The sequence below is a fragment of the Meriones unguiculatus genome, chromosome 4 (assembly GCF_030254825.1).
Source record: "Meriones unguiculatus strain TT.TT164.6M chromosome 4, Bangor_MerUng_6.1, whole genome shotgun sequence".
Taxonomy (NCBI): Eukaryota; Metazoa; Chordata; class Mammalia; order Rodentia; family Muridae; genus Meriones; species Meriones unguiculatus.
In genome coordinates, this window is record NC_083352.1 from 46645725 (window position 1) to 46671807 (window position 26083).

Genomic DNA, 26083 nt, shown 5'->3' on the forward strand with positions numbered 1-26083 from the left:
TAGTCTATCAGATCTCATCAGGAGTGGCTGCACTGTCATCTTCTCTGGCCTGGTAAAGCTGCTCCCCCCTCAGGGGGAGGTGATCAAAGAGCAGGCCAATCAGATTATGTCAGAGGCAGTCCCTCTTCCCAGTTGGACACTAAACTGCCATCAGCTACATCTATGTAACCCACTTGGACACTAGACTGCCATGGGCTACATCTGTGCAGGGGTTCTAGGCTATCTCCATGAATGGTACTTGGTTGGAGTATGAGTCTCTGGGAAGACCCCTGTGCTCAAATTTCTGGTTCTGTTGCTCTCCTTATGGAGTTCCTGTCCTCTCCAGATCTTACTGTTTCCCACTTCTTTCATAAGATTCCATGCACACTGCCCAACAGTTGGCCATATGTCTCAACCTCTGCTTTGATAGTCTGCAGGGCAGAGCCTTTCAGAAGCCCTCCGTGGCGGGTTTCTAGCTTGTTTCCTGTTTTCTTCTTCTTCTGATGTCCATCCTCTTTGCCTTTCGGGATGGGGATTGAGCATTTTTGTCCTCTCTCTTGGTTAGTTTCTATAGATGTACAGATTTTAGTAGGTTTATCCTGTATTACATGTCTATATGAGTGTCTATAAACGTGTGTGTCTTTCTGGTTTGGGGAACCCTCCTCCACTGCTGGTGGGAATGTAAACTTGTACAACCACTCTGGAAATCAATCTGATGCTTTCTCAGACAACTAGGAATAGTGCTTCCTCAAGATCCAACCATACCACTCCTAGGCATATATCCAAAAGAGGCTCAAGTACACAATAAGGACATTTGCTCAACTATATTTGTAGCAGCTTTATTTGTAATATCTAGAAGCTGGATACAGCTTAGATTCCCCTCAACTGAAGAATGGATGCAGAAATTGTGGTACATCTACACCATGGAATATTACTCAGGAATGAAAAATAAGGAAATCATGAAATTTTCAGGTAAATGGTGCGACCTGGAAAGGATCATCCTGAATGAGCTGTCCCAGAAGCAGAAAGACACACACAGTATATACTCACTGATATAGACATGTAATATCGGATAAACCTACTAAAATCTTTCTTTCTTTCTTTCTTCTTTCTTTCTTTCGTTCTTTCTTTCTTTTTTTCTTTTTTGTCTTACTGTCGGACTCATGTTCAGTGTATATTAACCTGCTCTGCCTGCCTTCCTTAGCCTTGGAAGTGTCTGTGCTTTTGCAGATATATTAATGTCATTTTGCTTTGAAAACTGAATAATATTGAAGGTTGGGATAAATGTTTTCCAACAGTTATGTGAAAAGTTTTCTTAGTTAAGAGTAATAGAGATTTGTCATGTTATTCTGCCTCTCCATAAAAACTGATATGGTTACTAACTGAAAGGTCATTAGCACAAATGAAGTTAATTTTAAAACCACATTAGATCTCTGATCACAGGTGCTGGTTGATAGTCTGTTTGCTTAATGAATGTTCTTGAAAGCACGATTGATTTGCATTGTTTCTTCCCTCATACATCAGCAAAGCTAAGTTCATTTCAATGTTTCCAGGCTATCATTCAAAATTTAGCATATGCGGCACACCAGAATGCAAAACCAAAATATTCACCTTTCAGAGTGAAATAATTAACTACTTTATTGAGTCATCATATGAGAAGTTTTTGTATTTCAATAACGTAATTTATTTATGTCATTAAATAATGAAATTAAGCTGAATAAACCAAATACTATTGAGTACGTTTAAACATGTTCTTATTAAATTTAATAAATATAGAACATTGCATGCCCTTTATTTTTTCCTTATTAAAATTTAAATAAAAACATATTGGCTGTTTTGCAACCTTGGATGCACTTAATGTGCCATATATTGAAATACTAAGATTTGTTATTTCATATTTATAATTACAATAACACTATAAGAGAATAGATCTTTGTCTTTTACTTTTTAAATAAATTGTAATATAGTGTGCAATGTAGCAGGCAGAGCATTAATGAAAGTTGAAGAGACATTGCCATTTGGAATATGCTTTAATGCTTAGCAGACATGTGTAACTTTTGCTGTGAAAGAAATGATGTGATGGGTAGATACAGCTTTACGAATTAGTCTTCATGTCACACAATACAGTGAGATGCATCTATTACTGTACATAATTTTGTATACCACAGTAAGGAAAAAGAAAAACACACACACACACACACACAATAGATAACTATTCTCTTTTTCTGGTTCAGACAAGAAAAACATTGACCACAAACAATCAACTGTGTTTTAAGACTCAGAATTGTCTATATATCCATGAAGAGTATTCTGTTCCTTTGATCAATAAATCAAGGAGAAAGAATTAGTTGACATAAAATATTGTACTTTTTCACATATTAATTCTCATGAAATGTTTATGAGGAAAATTCTCAAATTCTTATATTATCTAATGGCTCTTTTGCGCATTTATGCACCGGGGTTCTCAAAGCAGTGTGTATTTGTTTTGAAGCTTGTCAACTGGGCTGTTTTGCAGTAGCTTACATGCTTTTCTTCCTCCTTGTTCTCCGTGTTGCAGTTTATCATGCTAACATACCTCTTCATGTTGGCCTGGCTTGGAGTCACAGCTTTCACCTCACTGCCAGTGTACATGTATTTCAATCTGTGGACCATCTGCCGGAATACCACGCTAGTGGAGGGAGCAAATCTCTGCCTGGACCTTCGTCAGTTTGGTAGGTAGATTCTGGGTCAGTCTCCAAGTAAAATCATTTTGAATAACTGCCTCTAAAATACTGTATATTGCCCTGGAATCACCACATACATTACCTCAGAGATAAATTTATCTGACTAGGCAGTTCAGGGCAGTCTGTAAATTTAAATAGGCGGGAATTCAAGAGCGAATGGAAATTGCTATCATTATACATACACATTCATATTTGAATATGCTATAAAATTTCATTTCTGGAATTACTGGGTAAAAATGGATTTCCTTTTTCTAATTTCAAAGCCCCTTTTAAGTTTAATCTTATATCTGTATCCTAATTTCATTGATGCATGATTAAATGTATAAATTGAGATAACTAGTAGGGAGATCACCAAGGAAGAGATACTTCATTGTCCTCTAAGATGGGAAAGGAAAGCCTGGTATTGAAAATAATGAAGTTAAAGGATTTTAGAGAAGCAGAAAGAGGAGAACAGAAAGAAAATAATCCTTCTCTTGTTTTGTTTTTCTTGACATTTTAAAGACTGAGCCTTAGGGCCTTACGCATGTTACAGGAAAACCCTACCACATGCTACACACTAGCCCTTATTTATTTTTATTTAAGTCTTAAACCTCATGAATCAGTAATTATTATTCATACATACATAGGAAAATCACTTATAATGTTAACTTACAAGATTATAAATTTATGGTTTAATATTTCTTTCATATTATTTACATTCATAGTGTTAATACATACAAAATAAATGTTAGTATGAAAAAAAAATTAAAATTCACATAGAGGCCTGGAGAAATGAGTCACAAAATAGTTAAAAGCACTAGTTCTTCTTCCAGTGGACGCAGGTTCAATTTCAGCACATATTGACTAAAAACTGCCTGTAAGTCCAGTTCCAGGGAATATGATGCCTGTTCTGACTTCTAAGGGCATTGCATACACATAATACACAGACATCCATATGAAAAACAAAAACAAAAATAAAACACTAAAGAAAATATTTTTAATGCATGGGGTTTTTTTTGTCAGTTCATTTTTTATTTTTTGGGACAGGGTTTCTCTGTGTAGCGTTGGCTCTTGTAGACCCGCTTTGAGGACTAGGCTGTCCTTGAACTCACAGAGAACCACCTGCCTCTGCCTTGGCACAGTTATTTTTTTTATGTGCCATTTTTCAGCAGGAGTTTTCTTTTGTGTAACTCATTCTTTATTTCTCATGTACCCAGGCTTCAGTTGCTAAAAGTATTAGGGTAACCATGTATATACTATTTTAAGTGTTTTTACATGCTTAAACATTGAATTCCCACAAGTATATATAGTAGGTACTACTTTCATTTTCTTCTATAGATAGTAAAATTATAAACATCCCTAATTCCAGTTACAGGAGAATTAAAGCCTCTTCTGAAATTCATGGACACCATGCATGCACATGGTACACATACACAAATGCAGGTTAAACACTCATTAACATAAAAAAATAAGAATTATTTTTTAAAACTGAATTCATATTTGTCAATACTCTACGAAATGATCTCTATGAAAACTTCATCACACCTCAAGCATACTAGGAATATTTTTCTAGAGAATGTAGGAAGTTTCTTTGAAGATGCTACAGACAGACTAATAGGGCATAGTATAGCTATGTTTTTGCTACAAAGTTCCAAAAAAGGACTTACTCTCCTCCTAGATGAAGTTCTGAGACTCAGTGTATTGTAACACAAATTTGGGGGGAGGCAGGAAGATGTCCTATGTATGTGAAGTTCTTGGCTGAAGGGAATATGTACTGTTGCTTCTACTGAGGGTATAGTCTAGGAATCAAAAGGCTTGTGAACAAGCATGAAGTAAATCTACCAAGTAGACGACAACAAAACAGTTGCATGAAAACCCAACCTTCAGTGCTTCATTTTCCCACTATTAAAATGGAATTTTTTGTTGTAAACTCATTATTATTTATAATTTATTCATTTTGTATGCCAGGTGTAGCCCCCTCCTTCATCTTACCCTCCCTCCCTCTTCTTCCCTTGTCCCTATCCCCTAGTACACTGATAGGGAAGGTCCTCCTCCCCTACTGTCTGACCCTAGCCTATCAGGTCCCATATGGCTGACTAAGTCACCACCATCAGGGAGAAGTGATCAAGGAGCAGGCAACCAATTTCATGTCAGAGACTATCTCTTCTCCCCTTACTAGGGAACTCACATGGTGACTGAGCTGTCTATGGGCTACATCTGAGCAGGGGGTCTAAGTCCTCTCTATTCATGGTCTTTAGTTGATTCATCAGTCTCTGCAGTTCCTGCTGCACCCAGCTTTTTTTGTTTGTTGGTCTTCTTGTAGAGCTCCTGTCCCCTTTATGTCATTTGAATGCAATATAACCATCCTTGCATGGTTGACAGATATGATACTGAATGCCTAATTTAATTTGGATTCCAGATAAACAAGTGATAATTTTTCAGTAGAGGTATGATCCATGATATTGCATGAGTCATAATTATACAGATATTATTCATTCTTAATCTGAAATTCAAATTAATCTGAGCCATATTAAAGTTATTTTTGTTAAACCTGTTAATCTTATTCTTTAAACCTTATTTACTGTTATAAAACTGCCACTACTGAACTAAATCAAGGGTTTGATGTCTTTCATGAATGTGTCTGTGCTTTCAATAAAACTTGACAGGTCCCAACCTTTTGATGGGAAATGTTTTTCTCTCAACTGTATGGTAAAATAAAATGTGTGATGCAAAAAGTTGTAATTTCTTAAGCCAGGGAGAACCAGAAGGCTGTAGCTCTTATGAAGAAAATGAAACGAACCTGCAGGATGAAAAGATAATCAGCTATCTTTATAACACCACTGACTACCCAAACAAATGGGAAGTAAGAATGTAAATATAATGTACTACTCCCTTCTATCTCCTCCCATACAACCTGCCACCACTTGTCCTTCCCAATTTCAGGCACTCTTTTTTAAAGCTAATACTTTGAAAAGATTACTCAATGTATTTTGGGCATATTCTCCTCCTTTCCCAACGCCCAAATCCATTACCTACCTACCCAACTCAGTGTCCTTGTTCTTTTTTTAAACCCATCTAGTCTAGTTAGTGCTGACTATATACTATTGTGTGTATGACCAGCTAGTAGGGACATGGCCAACCTACCAGATTCCTTACCCAATCCTTTCTATCCCAACAGCTTTCAGTTGCCAATAGCTCTTCAGGTAGGCACGAGGCTGGTTGCCTGCCTCCCCTCTCCATTCTGGGATTTTTGTCTTTCTGAGATTGTTCAGGTCTTGTGTAGGATGTTACAGTTGCCACTTCTCCAGAGTTTCAGAAAGTTTGTAAGATGCAGAAAGAGTAGTGTTTTCACAAGCCAGTGGTGTTTTCTAGACACTATCAACTCAGAGTGGCTATGACAACCTGAACTTTTTTAAAACCCAGTGAGTCTGGTTAGTACTGCAACTGTGTACATGAGTCTATGGCCATCCCCTACAGCCTGGTTGGCCTATCATAAGCTATAACAGGACAAACAACAACAACAGCAACAAAACCCTAACTCTCCCTCTTTCAGCAGCTGTCAGAATTACTAATAGCTCCTCGGCAAGGAGTGGGACTTTGTGAGACCCTTCCTTTAACATTGGTGGTACTATTTTTTCAACCACAATGGAATTTTTGGCTGGCTTGGTATTCTGAAGGGTTTATAAATGAAGTCACAGCTCCTGTGAGTTCATATATACAAACTCTTGAATGATATTGCTATACTCATAGATTTGTGACTCTCATCATCCATTAGAAAAGCTTTTCTGTTTTGTTTTGTCTTCCGTAGATAGAGAGAAACAGAGACCCACAACTGGTCAATGTATAGAAAATAAGATATTGCAGAGTGCTCAACCCTGACTGCAATGTCTATAACACAGCACCTCTGGAAGTAGAAAGCTTGTGAAAGCCAGAAACAGTGGTTTACTGCAGGTATACAGTGTTTTCCAGACACAACAGGACCGTTACATATATGAACTCACAGCAATTGTAATAACATGCACAATACTTGTGCAAGCTTAAGGTAGACAAAATACCAGTGTGGCGAGGAGGTATGGGAATAAAGTTTCACCCTGGGCTAAAGAGATATTGGCAATATATAGCCACTGAAAGAGAGGTAGTTAGTTTGCTTTAAGGGTGTGGCCCCTGGAAGATGTCTGCATGCCACTTTATGGCTACATAACAAAAAAATATATGGACACAAACTGGATTTGAGTTTAAAAAAAGAAATGAGGACACAAAGTTCAGTGGTAAGACTTTTGGCATAGTTGGGAGAGGGGGAGTAAATATGATAAAACATTTTATGAAGTTATGCAAAAACTGATTACTAAAATAAAGATAAGGTTGTGTGAATATACATAGACACAATAAGACTAAGGAAGGGACATTACATGCTAAAAGGTTAGATATTGAGATGCCTGTAACACATCATATATTGTTATTTTACAGTGTATGTTTAGTGTTTCAGTAGTTCTCAAAAAAAAAAAAGAGGAAGTAAAGGCCAAATGTAATGTGAATGCAAATTACTTCCATGCCCTAAAAGGAGGTCTAAAGCCAGAGAATAAGAGCAAGTGAGATGACTCGGGGTAGAAAGATAAGAAAAGCATAACAACCCGAGTTCTATTTCAGGGCCCATATAAAAGTCAGAGCAGATAACCAACTCTGCAAAGTTGTCCCCTGATCTGCACGTTTCGTAGGACATGCAGTGTGCTATGTGCACTATAGGCACGCATGCTCTTGTGCACACATCATAGTCACATACAATAATAAAGATATTTTAAAATTAAAATCCCACCTCAGCCTACCTTGTTAGTGTGCCCCAGGGCTCCGCCTTTCCCACCTTCTCAGCCTGACCACACCCAGATTTTTCTAATATGGATCCTGGGGATCAAACTCAAGTCATTGTGTTTGCAAGGCAATCCGTTTATGACTGAGCAGTTTCCCTGTGTCCTTACTGCAACACTCCAGACCCAAATTTCATAGATTCCGTGTTCAGGTGTGATGAGGTCTAGAAAGATGTGTATTTGAAAATTCCTGCAGGTGATCCTTATGTAGCTGGTCCAGGAGTCAATAGACAACTGTCAACATGAGTGGAATAGCCACTTCTTTTAATTCCTGCTTGCTAATAGCACTGTTTTCATATCATTGTAAGAAGAGGGGTTCATTTGAGCAACACATCTTTGTAGATTAACGAAAGCCTTGAACAAGTTGAACAAATTTGATCTACTTAGTATAGCCTGGGGTGCCATCATTAAAATAGCTGTGATGCTTCCACCATCACGTTAATTAACCAAAACAATGAAGTGGCTATGATAAATCTAAACAACCCAGTTGTTAGATTCAATTTAGTCTTCATGAAAAAAATGTTTTAATTGCTGAGATAGTTTTATATCTCATATTCATAATTCTTGACACAGTTATTATGAACAATAAAAGCTGAGAAATACTTTTTTCATTATAGCTGAACACAAGTTAACATGAAAGTTGCTGAGGTTTAAACAGCCAAAAATGATCTTTTATGGCTCTTTCAAATATATTTAATGCTAACCTATAATTTTCGACATATTGTAGGGATTGTGACAATTGGAGAGGAAAAGAAAATTTGTACGGTCTCTGAGAATTTCTTGAGGATGTGTGAATCTACTGAGGTGAGCATTTCTTACACTTTGATTTTGTCAAAACTTTAGCATACATTTTGCTATTTAAAGAATGTATTATAGCTTGTTAAGTTTCATCAGGACTGCCTGGATCCTCTTCCCGTGGCCTGGCAGGGATACGGGAGAAGAGGGAGGGAGGGTGAAACTCAAGAGAGTAAAGAGAGTAAAGAGACGGCTTTAATCGTGATGTATAATAAATAAATTGTGAAGAAAAAAAATCAAAATTAAAAAAGGAAAAAGAATGTTTTATAATTAAATATATTTTGATTTTTCCTGTTAGAGATCATTTTACTGCAGTTGTCTCATGCAGACTGTGAGACCAAATATAAAATCTATTTTACATACTTAAATCAAGTTATTCTAAATGTTTGTATTCTAGAAACTCATTTTACTTAAGGTTGAAAATTATTATTATTATGGTTTATTTTTCAACACAGGATTTCTCTGTGTAGCCTTGCCTGTCCTGAGCTCGCTTTGTAGACCAGGCTGGCTCTGAACTCACTGAGAGCTACCTGCCCCTGCCTCCCCGAGTGTTGGAATTACAGCTGTGTGCCCAGCAAAGGCTGGAAGTTATAAAGATATATCACAATTTTATATTGTCATAAAACTCTTAAAATTCATCATTTCAATGACATTCTCGACTTTATAATGAAATTATAGTAAGATGACTCAGCCTTAATGATTTAAATGATTTGAAAGATAAATGCTGTTGTTGGTGAAATGCATGACTTGCCTAGAGATCACACTGGATAAGGATGTGCTAAGTCTTCTTTATATGATAGTGGCCGTTATAATCTTTCTTGTCTATGTAACAGACTCACTTTGATTTTTTTTCTTTTTGCCAGCTGAACATGACCTTCCACTTGTTTATTGTGGCACTTGCTGGAGCTGGAGCAGCAGTTATTGCTATGGTAAGCCCTTCACAGCTGAATGATTGACTTAGCGACTTGAATTACAAGCTACTTGCTTGAATACATTATTTCTCATATGATTTGCATATAAGAGGTTATTGTCAATATATTAAGAGGGGAGTCTAGGGATATGGATCGGTGGATAAGAACACTGGTTGCTCTCTCAGAGGAATTGGGTTCAATTCCTTGCATCCACAGGGCAGCTTTTAGCTGGGGATGTGACACCTTATTTTGACCTCCAGACACCAAACATCCATGTGGTATGAAGACAAAACACTCGTATACATAAAATAAACATAAGTCTGATTTTTAAGCAGAGGGAAAAGATGTTTTAAAATATATTTATTGATTTATTTGGAGGTAGCTAGCAGGTGTGCCATAGGGTATGTATGAAAGTGAGAGGACAATTTTAGGTAATGTGTTCTCTTTTTCTACCATGTAGGATGTGGGATTTGAACTTAAGTCATTAGGCTGCAATCTCTTTGACTCACTGATCCATCTCACTGACCCAATAAATTATATTTATAATAGAGTATAGGAGATTATGTAAAAAAATGTAAAACATTCTTTTGAGATTAATTCTCTCTGGTCAGTATCATACTAAAATTCTGAGCTATCATAAATGATTGACAGCACTATTTCTGACTTCTCCAATTTGATAATAGTTTACCACTACAGTTTCTACAACTAAAAGCATATTTTTAAAAGATTTTTCAGCCATTTAATGTACTTATATGATTTATGCACAGTAACACATTCAAGATTTATAGTGATAGTTCTTTATACAATCTCATTCTGTACTCTCAATATAGCTATCATTACTATTTCCAAGAAATAGTTGAGGAATTCAATGGTTCCTGTCCTATCAAAATATTGAAGCCTTCATCTATAATTGAAAGCAGGTTAACAAGGATTTGCATTAAAACCAGGAATTTCTCTATGCCATTATTTTTGTATCCATGTTAGGCAGGACCACACTCTAGCAGAATAATCCCAAGATGACCTTGACATCTTCACCCAGGGATAGGGAGCAAGAGCATGACATCAGTGCAAAACTTCTTCCCAGGTTTAGAACTAGATGGTTCTAGATTTCTGGAAATATTTGCAATGTGGAACTTCTAAATTAAAGTTGATGAACATATATGTTACATAATTTGTTCTTTGTGTGGAAAGGCCAATCTACTTTCTAAGTGATTTTCAAGGATAAAATACATAATTATTAACTATATTTGTCACTTTGGAGAACAGATCTGCTTATCATATATTCATTCTATCCAGTAATTTTGGGTGCTTTGATCCAGATATTTCCATATTCTCCTTAAACCTTTGGTCATTCTGCTTTCCACTGTGAGTTAGACTTTTAGATTGACCATATGAATAGGATTGTGCAGTTTTTATTTTTGTGATCTTGGGTGTGTCCAAGTATATAATCCAAGTATTAGTCAAGTAACAGAATTTTCTCCTTTTATCAGACAATATTACTACATTGTGAATTATATGATCAAAATTTCATATAAATTTGAGCACTTGGGAAAAAAGTTTGATACACACATATATTGACAGTATTTAAATTTTCATAATGTAATGAGCCGTAGCATAGAATGTAAGAATATTATCCAAAGCACTTTCCCTCAATGGGCTTACAGCTCATACTAAATAAAATATAAAATTTCATGAATTCAACTAGAAATGATCATCCTGAGTGAGGTAACCCAGAAGCAGAATGACACATATGGTATATACTCACTTGTAAGTGGATATTATCCACATAATATAGGATAAACATACTAAAATCTATAGTCCTAAAGAAGCTAAGCAATAAGGATGACACAGGGTAAGATGATCAATCTTTATTCAGAATGGCAAAGAGGATAGACATTGGAAGTGGAAGAAGACAGAGAAAAGGACAGGAGCCTACCACAGAGGGCCTCTGGAAGAATCTATCCAGCAGTATATCAAAGCAGAAGCTGAGACTCATACCCAAACTTTGGGCAGAGTGTAGGGAATCTTATGAAAGAAGAGACAGAAAGAAAGACCTGGGAGGAGACAGGAGTTTCACAAGAAGACCAAAAGAGCCAAAAAAATCTGGGCCCAGAGGGGGCCTGCAGAGAATGATGAATCCACCAAGGACCATGTATGGAGAGTACCTAGACTCCTGATCAGATTTAGTCCATGTGCAGCTCGGGCTTTTGGGGGGTTTCCTAGAAAGGAGCTCAGGGGCAGTCCATGGGATTAACTCAGTTGTCTGTTCTTTGTTCACTTCCCCCTAGAGAAGTAGCCTTACTAGGCTACAGAGAAAGAGGATCAAGACATTCCTGATGAGGCCTGATAGGATAGGGTAAAAGATAATAGGGGAGGAGAACCTCCCCTATTAGTGGACTAGGGTAGGGGGTCTGAGTGAGGAAAAAGGGAAGGAGGTGGGGCCAGGAGGAGATGAGGAGGGGGCTACAGCTGGGATACAAAGTGAATAAATTGTAATGAATAATTATTAGTAATAATAATATTATAAATAAAATTTCAAAAGAAATAAAATGTTCAAATGGCAAAGGAAATTATAATTTTTCCTACATTTTGATGTCACAAAAAGTACAAGTAGGAGCTGTTAGTATAGCTCAATGGTAGAATGCTTGTTTAACTTGCACAAGATCTTGAGTTGCTCACCAACATTACAATTAATTAAGTTTTTGTTGTAAATTAACTACATAAATACACTACAATACTAACTATTTAAAATGGTTTTTATTATGTACTTTTCTAGTGTCAGATGGCTTCATGTCTTGTGATGTTTTCCTTTTATTAAATTTTTTATTGAAATAGAATTACATCTCTTTCCTTACACTTTCCCTCCTCTATCACCTCCCAGTTACCCCCCTGTCTTAGTTACCTATCTGTTTTAATGACAAAAGACCATGACCAAGGCAACTTATAAAAGAAAGTATTTACTTTAAGGGCAAACTTTTCCAGGAGATTAGAGTCCATGACTGCCATGACAAGAGTATGGCAGTAGAGAGACAGGCATGGCATTGCAGCAGTAAGTAGGAGTTAAGGGGAGGAGGTCCTCCCCTATCAGTGGACTAGGGGAGGGGCATAGGGAGAGAAGAGGGAGGGTGGGTAGAATGGAGATGGAGGGGCTACAGATGGGATACAAAGTGAATAAATTGTAATAAATAAATAAGTTTTTAAAAATTGGAAAAAATAAAAACAGTTGTAAAAAACAGACAGATCCATAGACAGATAGGAGAGAGGAGAGCAGGGGGAGAAGAGATTTTGAAAGAATGCTATTTGGCTCTCATCAAAAGTGGATGCATTGTCCTCTACTGTGGCCTGGTAAGGCTGCTCCCCCCCTCAGGGGGAGGTGATCAAAGAGCAGGCCAATCAGATTATGTCAGAGGCAGTCCCTCTTCCCATTACTATGTATCCCACTTGGACACTGAACTGCAATGGCCTACATTTGTGCAGGGGTTCTAGGTTATCTCCATGAATAGTCCTTGGTTGGAGTATGAGTCTCTGGGAAGTTCCCTGTGTTCAAATTTTCTTGTTCTGTTGCTCTCCTTGAAAGGAGAGGAGAACCTCCCCTATCAGTGGACTTGGGGAGGGGCATGCATGCAGAAATGGGAGGGAGGGTGGGATCGGGAGGGGAGGAGGGAGGGGCTTATGGGAGGATACAAAATGAATAAAGTGTAATTAATAAAAAATTTAAAAAAAGAATGCTATTTGGGAATGGCAGGTACTTTTGAAGCCTCAAAACTCACTCCTAGTGACACATTTCCTTAAGCAAGGCCACACCTCCTAATCCTCCCCAAATAGTTCCATCAGTTGCAAACCAAGCATTCAAACACATGAACCAATGAGGGCCATTCTCATTCAGATAATAACATCTCTCCACTCCCAAACTGATAGCCCATTTTTCTTTGATTATAGTCTTGATTATTAAGTTACTTAGTATTTTATTTTCTAAGTGTTGAATAAAACATTTCCTATATTTTTAATCTCAAAGAAAGTACAACTTAATCATTAACTCATCCATCAGAATTTTTCATGTTGAACTTTTCATTTCTCAGTATTGAAGACTGGACCTAGGGGCTTGTGAATGCTAGGCAAGCATTTGACCACTGAAGTAGATGAAGTGAGGGTCTAACTAAGGTGTTCAAGCTGACCTTGAACTTTTATCCAGGGTGACATTAAAGCTGTGAGCCGCCTATTGTAGCTAATTAAATGGCTGGAAATACTGGCCTGTACCACCAGATTTAGCTTATGTGATTCCTTTAAAAAAAAACATAATAACTCCCTAGTTATAATGAATACATATTAATATAGAAGATCCACATGGCAAAATTTGTTCTATCTTGTAGAACCTAATGTCACATAAAGGCAATTAAAAATCAGTTGTGATTCTGTTGCTCTCCTTGTGGGGTTCCTGTCCTCTCCAGATCTTACTATTTCCCACTTTTTTTATTAATTACACTTTATTAATTTTGTATCCCCCCATAAGCCTCTCCCTCCTCCCCTCCCGATCCCACCCTCCCTCCCATTTCTGCATGCATGCCCCTCCCCAAGTCCACTGATAGGGGAGGTTCTCCTCTCCTTTCTGATCTTAGTCTATCAGTTCTCCTCAAAAGTGGCTGCATTGTCCTCTTCTGTGGCCTGGTAGGGCTGCTCCCCCCTCAGGGGGAGGTGATCAAAGAGCAGGCCAATCAGATTATGTCAGAGGCAGTAGATTCCATGCACTCTGCCCAAGAGTTGGCTATAAGTCTCAGCATCTGCTTTGATAGTCTGCAGGGCAGAGCCTTTCCGAGGCCCTCTGTTACAAGGTTTTCGTTTTCTTTTTTAAAGATTTATTATCTGTAATGTTCTGCCTGCATATTTGCCTGCAGGCCAGAGAGGGCACCAGATCTCATTATAGATGAGATATGGTTACTGGGAATTGAACTCAGGACCTCTGGAAAAGCAGCCAGTGCTCCTAACCTCCAAGCCAAAATTTGAACACAGGGGTCTTCCCAGAGACTCATACTCCAACCAAGTACCATTCATGGAGATAGCCTAGAACCCCTGCACAGATGTAGCCCATGGCAGTTTAGTGTCCAAGTGGTTTACATAGTAATAGGAAGAGGGACTGCCTCTGACATAATCTGATTGGCCTGCTCTTTGATCACCTCCCCCTGAGGGGGGAGAAGCCTTACCAGGCCCCAGAAGATGACAATGCAGCCACTCCTGATGTGATCTGATAGACTAAGATCAGAAGGAAGGAGAGGAAAACCTCTTTTATCAGTGGACTTGGGGATGGGCATGCATGAAGAAGGGAGAGGGAGGGTGGGGACATGAGGGGAGGAGGGAGGGTCTTATGGAGGGATACAAAGTGAATAAAGTATAATTAATAAAATAAAATAAAATTTAAAAAAATTAACAAATAAAAAAATCAGTTGTGAACACAATTTCCTTGATAACTAGATACACAAGTTTTAGAACGCCTAAGACCATTCTTCTCAGCACAATATGAATTCAGATCACAAACTGTATAAGGGAGTATTTCTGCTTGTGTATTAAAGATCACAGACACATGAATATGAAGCATGCAGACTTAGGATTTGGGTAAATGATAATAGCATAGACAGGAAGTATAAATAGCCTTTATAATCAGTCTTGGATTATTTTGGAATTGAAAAGGAAGAGATATTTGGCTGAGTGGGGAACATCTTTTAGCCACAGTGTTCTTACCACACCAAAGTTGTTTCCCTTAAAAGCGTGAACCTTTCATGTATACATATATAGTTTGGTGTATTTATTAGATCGGAGCAACAAAATACTGAGAGTGAATGGACTTCCAGTATGAATTATCTTGTCTCTGTCAGGTCCACTACCTTATGGTTCTGTCTGCCAACTGGGCCTATGTGAAGGATGCCTGCCGGATGCAAAAGTATGAAGACATCAAGTCGAAGGAGGAACAAGAGCTTCATGACATCCATTCCACTCGCTCCAAAGAGCGGCTCAATGCATACACATAAATGTATTTTTCTGTTCCTTACCATTCAAATGCATTGGTGTTTAATTAAGGGCCATCCAACCATCCAACCTGTGAAAAGCAAACTGAGAGTGCTTCTCATCAAAGACATGCAGGGTGACTAATGAATCACCTGAGTGCAACTCTTTGCTGTTTAGCATTCAATCTCCTAATTTGTTAAATTGGAATAACCAAATCTCTTCTACAAGCTCCTGTTCGGTCTTTTCTTTTTCTTTCTTTCTTTCTTTCTTTCTTTCTTTCTTTCTTTCTTTCTTTCTTTCTTTCTTTCTTTCTTTCTTTTCTTTCTTTCTTTCTTTCTTTCTTTCATTCTTCAACTAATTTGGTAGTTCTGGAAGATGAAAGATATTAACATTGCAAAATGCAAGTATTTGTTTGATTTTTAATCACCTCCAACATATCACACGTAACACTTTTTTTGCATTATTTCTTATGTTTTGAAAAGAAAATAGCTTTTTATACTTTTTAGTTTTGATTTCGGTAACTAGTTTAACTACAGGTAACCTTCAAAGGGACCATTGTACATTACAAACAAGAGACAGAGATGGCATCAAGGTGAGTCTTCTTGATATGGAATCTAGTCTGGAGATCAGTGGCCTCATGTCTACAGGCCCTGGTTATTGTTTTCATCAATCTAAGGTGCAATTTCTAAATTTATAAGGGTAGGTCAAAAAAAGTGCTTCTTATCTTTGTTAACATTGTATTTTTTTCTTGATGTACTTAAAAGGTATTTCTCTGATTACTCATGTTTATGTTGTGAGCATGTAGAAACAGTGATGCTAATGCATGGCCAGTTGCCTTTCTAAGATTGTGACACCAGGCTTACCTTTTAAAGTTTAGTGTAGAAACAATTATCATGGAAATAACTACTGTGGACTGTTGGAGAATGATCTTTTTGTGATTTATGCAGTGGCTGGATTGGATCTTTTAATATGCTAATGTGGAAAATTAATTACCTTTATGAAGGTGGTATATTAAACATAAGCACACTAACCCCTCAAGACTTGTTTTACCCACTTAAAACTTTTCATGGATTGCACCTCTGTAAGCTATTTCTTAAAATGTGTATGATATATTTGAAAAGACTTCCATTAATATAATAGCTTTGCTTGCAGCCTTCCAATCTATGTCGGTTTACCTGTAGTGTTTTCTAAAGGGTGGTCACAAGCCACTATAGAATGTATTGTTTGGGAGCGTAGTGATATATTTGTGTTTTTATTTCAAGTAAGTCATTTTAACCGAATGTTCATTCATATTCATTTATAAGAAGTACCTATATCAGACAAATTTTAAACGAAAAGCAATCTGTATTACTGGACCAAATTTAGTGTTTGTTTTAACCTTGACTCTCTTTTGATTATTTCTAATGCTACAAGAATGCTGTAAAGTGTCATTTAAAATAATGATGAAACCTGACAAGAATTTTGTCAGTGTATAAACCTAGGTAGTATTGTGCACTGATTTGACCATTGTGAAATCCTCCCTCAGTGTAAGTGCATTCCCAATAAACTTTATTGAGTGAAACAATCTTTGTACAACTACTAGTCATGCATCATCAGTAATTTTACAAGTTCTTGTAGTAGGTAGGGGGTATTACTAGCGTTATTTGTGGCATGATTATGCATTCTGTAATATTAATTTGGGGGTCTTTTGCTTTTTTAATACTTAGATTATCTTACCAGTTCAACGTTTTCTGATATATGCAGTATTAAAGTTATACAGCAAAAGTATTAACGGGCTTCTTTAAATTCTATATGATAGTGTTTCAGTTCTGTGTCTACAGTTTGTGATGATTTTTAAAACTGTCTTTTAAATTTATGTAATGATGTTGACATTTTGGCTTATGTTTCTGGTTTTAGAGTTTGTATTTTCACTGAGTGCTTTGTAGCAGGCATTACAAGTAATCTGTTTTGTACATAAATGTGCCAACAGCTTGATGGTGGCGTTTTTGAAATGTAGAACAAAGTGCTTGCAAAATGTAATAAATACACTTGTGTACTTTGTGTACTTATTATTAGTTTCTGCAGTGTTTCTTGTTTGTCTTGTTGATTCCTCTTCTTGTGTGTGCAGTGTTTTCAAAGTTTTCAAAGGCAGTAGATGCCATCTGGTGACAGTTCTTATTTCGGTTGAGGGGATCTGACATTTCAACATCTAGTAAAAATACTCTGTGTCAAACATCCACTGGGAAAAGACTGAGGAACGGCTGATGAAAAAAGTCTTTGGGGGTTATTTTGTGTTTAAAATGTTGTTTGCCCAATTTTTCATGTTTTCTTGCCTGATTTCTGTTCTTTGTGCTTTCTCTAGGGTTTCACAGACTCAGAGAAAAACAAAAAGAAAGACTAATCTAATTCAGAAACAACAAACAAAACGATTTCTTTAGGTTGCTTCTAAATACCAAGGTGAGAGCAAAAATTGGAAAATTTTTCTAGAATTTTTGTTTTAGGTCTAAATTATTTTTCTTCTTATGGCCAAAGTCACATAGATTTATGACACCAGAGTTACCAATCAACTTCACAAGATACAGGAAATGACAGTCTTTATTCACGCATTGCTGCATATTACAACATGAAACTTTAATGAGCTTCCACTAAGAACATGTGCAGTGCAGAAAGTGTACCTGTACAACTACCTTAATTATATTTAAAATCATTTTCAAGATAATAAGACTTATTTCTCCATGAATCTAATACATGATACTTAGATTTTTATGTCTTTCAGGGTTTATTAATTTTAGTACAGCAATGAGATAAATTGTTTTCAAAACTATCAATGCGAACAAAAGTTTTGTAATACGGTGTTTCTACTTTGCCCGTGGGAAATCTGTTCTAAGATTCCCAATGCATATTTGAAACTGTAGTGTTAAGCCTTATACTCATTCTGTTTCACCTATGCTTATACATATCTATGATATTGAATCCATGTTACATACAATAAGAAATTAGAAATAGTAGTAATAAAAAGGACAGCTATAGCAATATATTAATTAAAATAATATAATCTCTCTTTTGTCTCCTATCTCTGGCTCTGGTCCCTCCCTTCTCTGTGGCTATATGGAAAAATGGGGAGTATGTGCCCTAGATTTCCTGAAAACAGCTACAGTGTACACTGTGGATACACTGGAAATGGGTGGTGTGTAAACTATGGGTACTGTGAACAAATGGGTAATATGTATGCTTTGATACACTGGTAATGTGTACTCTGTGGGGGATACCCTGGAGAAGCAGATAGTATGGACACTGAACAACCTGAACACGTGGGTGATTCATAGTGGAACGCAGATCATTACAGTACTCATAACACAACTAAAAATTTATGGGCTTCTGAAATTTTTCATGAATTTTTTGGCTATGATTGATTATGAATTAACTAAAGTAAAACACCATACAGAGAAGAACTACTGTAAATGTGATTACCATGGCAGTATATATTTTAAGGGTTTTTTTTTGCAAAATTATAATTTAATTAGAACATTTCTTCCTTCCTCTTTCTCATTCCAAACATTTCCATATATCCTTCCCCACTTTTCTTCAAATTCATGTCATTTCTTTTTATCTAATTGTTATTGCAGCATTTTTTAATGAAGTATCCTTTACTTTTTATTTTAAAAAAGCTACAAAGCATATCTTTAAAGTATATAAACATACAGTTAATGTTAATACTAAGGGAATTACTAATTTTAATAATAAAATATGTATGGGCCAACTTTAATTTAGACTTATAATATATATTCATATTAAAAGTTAGAAAAAGATTTTCTGAAAAGCAAGTAAATCTAATTCTGTTTTCGTCTTAACAAACTAGACATAAAGAGGCTTATAGTGCATTTATTTTAAGCAAATGTATTGCTTAAATTGAATTATTTTAAGGAAATTTGAATTATACTATAGTATCATCAAAACACACCTTAACATAGCTTACAAAGTGTTAAGATAATATATCATTTTAAGCCACTGGAGGAAAATCTGCATAAAATTCTACCTGTTCTAATATAATCAACCATTACCAGCCTATATAATTAAGATATTGAATTTCTTAGCATGAAAATAAATATTAGGAGTTTTTCTATTATTGTTCAAGAATTTTGTTGTTCTTTAAAACTAAAGGAATCTTAATAGGAAAATAATAAATTATTGATAAATGAATCAAATATTCTTACTGAAACAACATCTTCATATGTGTAGTTATAAACTGTGAAAAGTTTCTTGGTGATATGTGAAAATATCAGAGAAAATAAAATGAAAATAAAAATGAAGGGATTGTTAAGAGAACATAGCAATGCTTTCAATATAGAAATTCATCTACTATCCTCTCTGATAGAAAGACAGCAAAGCACTCAGTGTCCTGTTGCGTGCCTGATAACAGTGGCAAGGCAAAGGGTACTTGTCTTGATAGTTCACTGTGAACACTTGACACTGAAAATGAACCAATTGAAGAATGAGACAAAATCAACCTGTTCAAGAAAACGGTGCAGAGATTTCAGGCCATGAAATTATCACATGGCATGTGGTAAGAACCATAAGTTCCTTTCTACATCTTCAAACACAGGCAAAGGATTGGGTCAAGGCCAAACTCTGCAGATATACGGACTTGGGCATTGGGCTAGTAGGAACTTGGAGCAACCTTGAGATCGGTACACACACAGGGACAAGGTCACAGCTTATCTTGCCATTTTCCCAAGGCTTTCTCGGTAAGGTTGTTCTTCACCTAACTTGCTAAGATCTACTGCACTTAGCTCAATGAAAATTTGCAGGATTTAGGCCCCCATGCTGTGTAAAATTTATACAACAACCTCAAATAGTTTAAATTGATTTCTTTCTTGTATGAAATCTAGCCAGAACCAAAGAAATTAAAATGCGAGTTTCCTCTAATTCTTTACTTCTATGGGTTTTTCTTCAGGTGTTCTCAAGAATGTAGGAGCTAGGTACACAGGGAGCTGAATCTACCTGGGGAACAGATTCCTACCATAAGAGCAAAGTACAGGTGCTTTGTTTACTCTTGTTTTCATTCTACTAAATGAGAAAATTTGAGTAGCAGTTTTGCTTCAGTGATTATGAACACTGTTTATTAATATTTGAGATTACATTGATATTTTATCAATGAAAAAAAAATGAAGGGATTGAAATACCTGAGCTATTATCAAAGAAATCAAAGGTACCACAAGATAGGACAGATTTTTCTGTGACATTCACATTGGATGCTGAATATGTGAGCATCATGAGCATTGGATTGATTTTCCTTTTTATTTCTCTTTACTTTTGTTTACTTGAGACGTAGTCTGCAGAGTAAAGACCATTTTATTACCATGTACTCCAAACTGGTTTTGAATTCAAGGTACTCCTGTCTGACTCTGTAGTCCTGGGATTTTAAGCAAGTGTCATCCCACCTGGCCTTTTTTTCTGTCATCATCCTTTTATACATCTTGTTTTGTTCTGTTCTGATATGTCCAAGTGAGTATGCTGTTTTATTTTTATTGGAAAAAAATTTATACACGACCTCAAGAAAATAATTCACCAACTTACTAGTTGATGAATCTGTGAATTTACCCAATGACTTACTGATAATACATATGAAGCATCTTTGTACCTTGTTTTAAATAAGCATTGTTTACATCCCCTTTGGTCTTTAAAACACTTCAAACTTTCACATCTATTTTTACACAGATTTGTCTATATTATGTATATATTTGCTTTTCTGCATGTGTTTTCTACATATAGATAGATAGATAGATAGATAGATAGATAGATAGATAGATAGATGACTTTGCTCAGAAGATATCAGCCTAGCAATTTGACATATAAAGGAAAATGATTTCTGAAAACAATAAATAAATGATAAAATAAAAAGTACCAGCATTATTTAAGGGTTCAAGGAAAAGCTTGAACCATCCACTAGACTGTATTAATAAAAGCCATCCATTTTAGATCCTATTTTTCCATTAGTGTCCTATCTTCAGTGACCCAGCAAACACAAGTCAGACTTACTTGCCATTGCAATTATAATTGACATCTACTTTTTCTATAAACACAATGCTGAAAATGATTACTATATTCATCATCTTCCTTTAGAGTTTTATTTTAAATAAAAAGATACCAAGCCTTTGAAATAAATACAATAATATTTTGAAGTGAGAACTGAGTGTTCTGGGTATGGGAATGAAGCTTAACAAGGGAGTAATTTTCCTGAAAGACCTCTATGGTTTGAAATAATTTTGCTTTCCAAGTCACCAAGAGCTTAAAGTAGATAGAACTGATTTTTCTTTTTTGTCATTTCTCAACTTAATAAAATTTGCCATTTGAATGTTTCCATTATGGATAACACAAGTAAAAGTATCTGATATCCACTCATAGTCAGTAACTTTAAAAAGCAGCATTCACTTTCTCAATTTCAGTACAAAGAATATGTGTACATTTCTTATGTGGCCTGTACTATATACATTGTTGCTACTAGTGAATTATTCTTTAAGATTTATTATGTATACAGTGTTGTGCCTACATATACACCTGCAGACCAGAAGAAGGCACCAGATCTCATTATAGATGGTTGTGAGCCACCATGTGTTTGCTGGGAATTGAACTCACGACCTTTGGAGGAGCAGCCAGTGCTCTTAACCTTTGACCCATCTCTCCAGCCTACGAATTATTCTTTAATTCAACCTTGTAAATTGTTTTCTGTAATTTTTATATATTTATTATTTAATACAATTTACTCACTTTGTATCCCGGCAGTAGCCCCACCCTCATCTCCTCCCATTCCCACCTTCCCTCCCTCTTCTTCCTCTATGCCCCTCCAGTAGTCCACTGATAGGCGAAGTCCTCCTCCTCTATCATTTGACCCTGGCCTATCAGGTCTCACAAGGACTGGCTGCATCCTCTTCCTCTGTGGCCTGGCAAAACTGCACCTCCCAGAAGAAGGTGGTCAAAAAGCCAGGCACTGAGTCCATGTCAGAGACAGACCGTATTCCTGTTATTAGGGTACTCACACCGAGACTGAGCTGCCCATGGGGCTACATCTAAGCAGGGGGTCTACGACCTCTCTATGCATGGTCCTTGGTTGGAGCATCTGTCTCTGCAGGGGCCTGTGGGTGCATATTTTTTGGCTCTGTTGATCTCCTTCTGGAACTCCTGTCTTTCTATTTCCCCTTTTCCCCATAAGATTCCCTACACTGTGCCAATGTTTGGCTATGAGTCTCAAGATCTGCTTTGATACCCTGCTGGATAGATGCTCTCAGAGGCCCTTTGTGTTAGGTTTCTGCTGCCCTGTTCCCTGTCTTCTCCCGCTTCCAATGACTATACTGTTTGCCCTTTTGAATGAGGAGTAAGCCCCTTTCCTATGGTCCTTCTTATTAGATTCTTTAGGACTACAGAGTTTTGTATATTTATCCCATATTATAAAAAATGGCTAAGATCAAAAACTCAAGTGACAACACATGCTGGAGAGAATGTGGAGAAAGGGCAACCCTCCTCCTTTGCTGGTGGGAATCTAAATATGTACAAACACTTTGGAAATCAATCTGATGCTTTCTTGGAAAATTAGGAATAGTGCTTCCTCAAGATCCAGCTATACCACTCCTAGGCATATATCCAAAATATGCTCAAGTACACAACAAGGAAATTTGTTCAACCATGGTTATAGCAGTATTATTCGTATCTGGAATATGAATCGGGAAACAACCTAGATGTCCCTCAATGGTGGAATAGATACAGAAATTGTTGTTCTGTTTTCACAATGGAATACTACTCAGCAATTAAAAAAAAAGAAATCATGAAATTTGCAGCAAATGGTGGGAACTAGAAAAGATCATCCTGACTGAGGAAACCCAGAAGCAGAAAGACATACAAGGTATATACTCACTTATAAGTGGATAGAACTGATTTTAAAAGCATACTTTCACATACTACTGTGCCACTTGTAAAAAGCTGCAATTGATTTTAAGATATTTTTTCTCTTTGTCATATGTGTTCTGTTCTTCAATACCTATGAATCATCTGGTAGCTTTCATACATTCCTGAATAAGATCTTTCTCTATTTATGTAAATATGAGTCTCATGCCTAAAGTAAAAGAAAAGAGGTGTTTGCGACTTTGACACATAGTTTACAGAGGGTATAACTTGTTTTCTCTTCCAGTAGTTTTGGCTTTGCTTCTCCCCAGCTACTCAAAACTTATAATTTCCAACCACAGCCAACTACATATAGATACCTCTTTTTAGTATCTATCCATCTTTTTAGTTTACTTACTATATTGAAACCAAATAAGTGCCTATTAATCCCTTACCCTTAAAGGTCACCTGCCCTATCGTTTTCATCCTGTGTATAACGCACTGATCTCATCCTACTTCCCCCATTAATGCAGTCACCCAACAGTCAGTCTTCAGTTATTTTGAAGCATCATCTTCTTTTCACTGACATGGTAATATAATAACCCTCATTTAATTCATCTTCCCTAAAGTTCATATATGAAACTATCTAACAAAAATAATACAGTATAAATTCTGTTTTAATAGTTGCTTGACTATTGTTTAAGGAAGACAGGCAAGAAAAAAGGTGTGGCCATGTTCAAGATAGACACAATTGCTTTTTCCAAGTAACTTTAAAAGATAAAATATAATATAATTTTAAGGTGATAAATACCATAGGAAATAACTGACCGTGTAAGACATTTAAGGGCCGTTGTAGAGTTAGGATGGGGTGGGAGATTTCAATGAGATCTTCCCGAGAAGATGGGTTGTTCAATACAACATAAGGTAACTCAGATCTGGCTCTCTGTTCTCACCATCGCTAACTGCTCTGCTCGACAGGCGAAACTATCCTCTTGTGAAGTAAGTGAAATCACATGACTTCTCTCTTCCACCTTCTGAAGCAGGTGTATCCAACCTATGATCTGCAAGCAGCATGTATCCCGAGATAGCTGTGAACATGACTCAGAACAATTGTAGATGACATCGTGTTTCAGCGTCAAATGGCTAGCCGTTCCTGTTTTAATGTTTACTTCCATATTCAGAAGTAAAAGACAATGGTCTCATATTTCTTCTCTCTCAGTTCCTATTTATATATTAACCCCAGATATTACACCTCTTCTTAATATCCTTTATTATACAAGAAATTATTTTCCTGGGACTTTGAACAGGCCCCTTTATCTCCCTAGACTGCATGCAATCCATCAAGATATCCATGAGCTTCAGGAAATAAAATAGTTCACACCTTCTAATCTACCTAAAGGCTTTATTTATTTATTTATTTATTTATTTATTTATTTATTTGGTTGGTTGGTTGGTTAGTTAGTTAGCTACTATTTACTTATTGTGTTTTTGAGACAGAGTTTATCTGTGTATTCTTGGCTGTCCTGGAACTCACTCTGTAGACCAGACAGGCCTCGAACTCAGAGAGCTACAGTCTACCTCCAGAGTGCTGGGGTTAACGGCTTATGCCACCACTGCCCAGCTGGGGGCTTTATTTTTTATAAAGTAAACCCTACCAGTTTACCTGCTATTGTACATTTACTAATTCCATTTTATTATCCAATTTTCTTCACTTACAGCCTGAAATGGTAAACATGCAAGTGTCCCTAAAGATTCTAGAAGACCATGGGACCTCAGCACATTCCTCAGATTCCTACCCAACATTACACACTCATTGTCCAGCTGACTCATCCCTGGGATATCATCAAGAAAGCACTGCTATACACACACACAACAAATTTCTGCACATACTTGATTATGAGGCCTCCACTTATCCTCCTTACTTAGCTGTTACCCAAAATACATACGAGAAAAATCATTGGCTGTTATTCAGTATTATACAGCAGCCTCTACTTGCCTAGAATAGTGGAAAATGCAGTTAAGATACATTACCAGAAAAAAAAAAAAAGTGAATCTCAAGCTTCCTAATGAACATACTCTATTGAGAGCCACAGTACCTTGGTCAGTTAAATATAGACTCGAATCTCATTCCCATAATTCCTTATCTCATCAAAGGGTTTTAAACATACATTCACTATATATATTAAAAACTTTTCACTCTTGATGATTTTAACACAAATTTAATGTTATTTAAATATCTCTCAATATTATCCATTACAATCCATCTTCACATTTTTCCATTTTTATTTTTTTAATATTAGTTAGAGTTTATTAACTTTGTAGCCCTGCTGTATCCCCCTCTCTCATTCCCTCCCAATCCTACCCTCACTCCCTCATCTCCTCCCTGCCCCTTTCCAAGTCCATTGATAGGGGAGGACCTTCTCTTCTTTCATCTGAACCTGGTTTATCAGGTATCTTCAGGACTGGCTGCAAAATCCTCCTCTGAAAGACTCTACCTAGCATTGTATCAAAGTAGATACTAAGACTCATAACCAAAACTTCAGCAGAGTGCAGGGAATCAAAAGAAAAAAGGGGGATTTAATATGATCTGGAGAGGACAAGAGCTCCACAAGGACCAAATATATCTGAGCACAGGGGTCTTTTATGAGATTGATTCTCCAACCAAGGACCATGTATGGATATAACCTAGAACCTCTGCTCAGCTGTAGTCCATGGTAGCTCAGTATCCAAGTGGATACCCTAATAAGGGGAACAGGCCACAGAGGAAGACTTTGCAGCCAGTCCATCTTTACATTTTCAATCCAGGTTGAGAAGCACCAGTTTTCTTTACCTTTGAATTTCTACAAAAGCCTCCAATCCAGCATTTCTCTACACCTGTGTGACTATACTGGGTCTGATCTGGAAGTGACTAGCTCCCCAGTGTCTTTCCTTTGTTTCCAGAGGAATATAGAATTTAATAACTTTGTTCATGAAGCACTATTTG

At 36.6% G+C, this 26083-nt stretch overlaps 1 protein-coding gene across 2 annotated transcripts in view; it reads left to right on the forward strand.

The window, feature by feature from the left end:
• Nucleotides 1–17294, forward strand: part of Gpm6a (glycoprotein M6A) — a 310605-nt gene extending 293311 nt beyond the window's left edge. For both annotated transcript variants that reach the window (XM_060381792.1, XM_060381791.1), the window contains exons 4-7: nt 2537–2690; nt 8271–8347; nt 9202–9267; nt 15117–17294. In XM_060381792.1, coding sequence (XP_060237775.1) covers nt 2537–2690; nt 8271–8347; nt 9202–9267; nt 15117–15269 — 450 coding nt within the window. In that variant the 3' untranslated portion in view covers nt 15270–17294. The remainder of the gene's footprint in view (nt 1–2536; nt 2691–8270; nt 8348–9201; nt 9268–15116) is intronic.
• The last annotated feature ends 8789 nt before the right edge of the window (nt 17295–26083 follow it).